Consider the following 3,085-nt stretch of genomic DNA (forward strand, 5'->3'; position numbering starts at 1 on the left):
TCTCTTGGTTTAGTTCTTTGGCATACCTGTGTCTTATTCCCTCCTTAGTAACACAGCAATGATCTGCAAAAGGTTTTTATTTATTATTTTATTAATCACTTTTACAGTGAGGTTTGCTTTAGTTTTCCAGTACTGCTGAAACAAAGAACCACAAACCTGATGGCTTAAAACAAAATAAATTTATTCTCTCACAATTCTGGAGACTAGAAGTCTAAAATCAAGGTGTTGGCAGGGTCATGCTTCCTCTGAAGGTTTCAGGAAAGAATCCTTCCTCTACTCTTCCTAGCTGGTACAAGCTTCTAGCAATGTTTCTCATTCCTTGGTTTGCAAAGGCATCCCTGCAATCTCTACCTTTGTCATCACATAGCGTTCTCCATGTGTGTCTGTGCCTCTGCGTCTCCTTGCCTCTCCTTATAAGGACACCAGTGATTAAATTTAGGGCCCACTCTAATCCAGTGTGACCCATCTTAACTACTAAGTCCATTTGCATAGACCCTATTTCCAAATAAGGTATTCTGAGGTTATAGGTGGACATTAAATTTTGAGGTACACTACTCAACCCAGTCCAAGGGTGTACTACCCCACCATTTGGGTTAAAGCATTGAATCTGAATCTAGTCTCTTGACTCTTTGCAAGTACTTTATTTTTCCTTTGTAAATTGATCTTCTAGAAACCACTTCCTGTTTCTAGACTGAGAGCCTTTGCATTTGGCCTTTGATTTCAGCTCTGTTTACTCCATTTATGTTTCTGTTTATTTTTGGTTCAGGAAAACAGGATGGCCAGGATGATGTTTATATTATCTTTGAAACTAGATATGTCCCTTTGGAATTTTAAAAACATATTGTATCTATTGTTCTTATTTGAGATAGGAAATGTGTCAATGTGTAACTTATTGAATCATTTGCAATAGATTGTTCTACTTTACTTGAAGTTACCTTGTTGTCCTTTTTAAATTTTTTAGTTCATTAATATTCGTTTTTTTAAAAGATATATACATTTAAAGCTCTAAATATCACTCTGAGTGCTGGATTAGCTTCATCCCATAAGTTTTTCTATTCAGTGCTTTCAGTGCTCTAGTTACTTAATTATTTTTTTTATTTATTCTTTGACCCATGAGTTCCAAACATAAGGGTTAGCAATATTTTACCACAGATTTCTAATTCTATTGCATTGGTGACAGAAAACAGGTTTTATGGTGTCAACATTTGGAATTTTTATTTTTTATTTTTTTGTGGCATGGGACCTGGTCAGTTGTTATAAATGTTTACTATAGGCTTGAGAAGACTATATATTCTGTGGTTGGCTTAAAAATTGCTATATATGTATGAGATAACTCTTATACAATTTGGTATTCTGTATTCTCATGAATTTTCTGTCTGTATTTCATATTCACTTGTTGGAGAAGTGTGTTGAAATTTTCTACTCAGATTGTAGATGTGTTTCTTGCAATTTTGTGAATTTTTGTTTTATATATTTGAGTTTATGTCAATAATAGATTTATATGGGTTCTTAACTATTATATCTCCTTGATAAAGTGTTTCTTTTATTTTTAAGTAATGTCCTCTTTAACTCGATTATTTTTTTCACTTTAAATTCTACTTTGTCCGACAGTCATTAATATAACCACAGAAGCTTGATTTAATACCTGCCTGGTATATTTTTTCTGACCTTTGTCTTCAACCTTTCTTTGCATTATATTCTTTAGTCTGGCTCTTATAAACAACATATAGGTAGAATTTTGAAAACTCCAATGTGAAAGTCACTATCTTTTTTTTTTTTNGAGGTAGATGTATCTATTAAAAAAATGTTAAAATATATTACATCTTAAATAGATAGTTGATGAATACAAATAGTTTTAAATAACTTTATTAAGATTTTATTCCCATAAGAACAACAGCAGCTAATTGTTTTGCAATTTGATCATCCATAAGCAAATTTTCTGAATGCACTTATCAATTATGTTTGCTAAAATGTTGTGGTTTTTTTTTTTCTTTTTTGGGGGCATTTTTCATCCAGAAAAATCCAAATTTATTTCCTTCTTTTCTAATCTTTTCTAGCTGTTTATTTTATTTTTTGACATTGAATAGAACCTCCAACTTAAATGTGATATGGTTACTGCAGTTTTTTTTTTTTAAAGACTTTTATTGGGGAATTGGGGGAAGGGGTACAGACAAGTTGCTATCCTTTTGTTCTTCAGTCTAGTTGTGGAGGATGTTGCTTCACTGGCTCAAGTTGGCACCATCATTGGGCTCTTCCCGGGCGAGGCAGATCAGTCACCAGCTTCTGGACAGCTGCTCACAGCAGCTGCTGGCCGCTCTCGGTGGCTGCTGGCTACACACCGTAGCCCATGGCAACCCACCTGCCGCCACGGGGGACTCACAGCAGCCCAGCTCCAGGTTGAGCTGTTGTTCAGCATCTAAGCTGCAGAGGGCAGTGTCACTGGCCCTCATATGTGGGATCCGAACTGGAGCCCTCTGGCATCCCAAACCAGCTCTTAACCAACGCGCCACTCGGCCAGCCCAATAACTGCAGTTTTATTCCAGTATTTAGTAAGAATGCTTCCAAAGAGTCACCATTAATTAAGATACTTACTCTTGTTATTTTTGAGATGACCTTAATAGATTAAGGAAGTCCCTCTTTTCTGAGTTTGCTCCAAGTCTTAATTATTAATGTGTTAAATATCACCAAATCATTTTTCTGCATGTATAATAGTTAGCAGAGGATCCAAGATTGTTTCCTATTTATTTTGTTAATAGGGTGTTTTACATTAATAGGCTTTTTCTGATGTTGAACCATCTTTGCATACCTAAAATAAACCCCATCAGTTCATTTTTATACATTATTAGATTCAATTGTTAATTTTTTATTTAGGATTTTTGCACGCATAAGTAAAATCAGCCCATCCTTTTTTTCCTTGAACTGGACTTGTCTAACGTAAATATCAATATTGTGCTAGCTTTGTAAACTGAATGGGGAAATTTTTCTTCTTTTTTTTTTTCACTTTTTGGAATAACTTATATAATGTGGGAATTATCAGTTCATTGAAGATTTGTAAAACTTGAATTAAAAGCATCTAGACTTGGTG

The 3,085-nt window shown here is 34.4% G+C and overlaps 1 protein-coding gene across 1 annotated transcript in view; it reads right to left on the bottom strand.

Annotated features, from left to right (window-relative positions):
• Positions 1–1,762: 1,762 nt before the first annotated feature.
• The window catches only part of SLCO1A2 (solute carrier organic anion transporter family member 1A2), a 40,546-nt gene continuing 39,223 nt past the window's right edge, over positions 1,763–3,085 (bottom strand). Inside the window, exon 13 of the mRNA XM_019634853.1 lies at positions 1,763–1,793. Coding sequence (XP_019490398.1) covers positions 1,763–1,793 — 31 coding nt within the window. The remainder of the gene's footprint in view (positions 1,794–3,085) is intronic.

This window comes from Hipposideros armiger, unplaced genomic scaffold, assembly GCF_001890085.2.
Source record: "Hipposideros armiger isolate ML-2016 unplaced genomic scaffold, ASM189008v1 scaffold_2046, whole genome shotgun sequence".
NCBI classification, from domain to species: domain Eukaryota; kingdom Metazoa; phylum Chordata; class Mammalia; order Chiroptera; family Hipposideridae; genus Hipposideros; species Hipposideros armiger.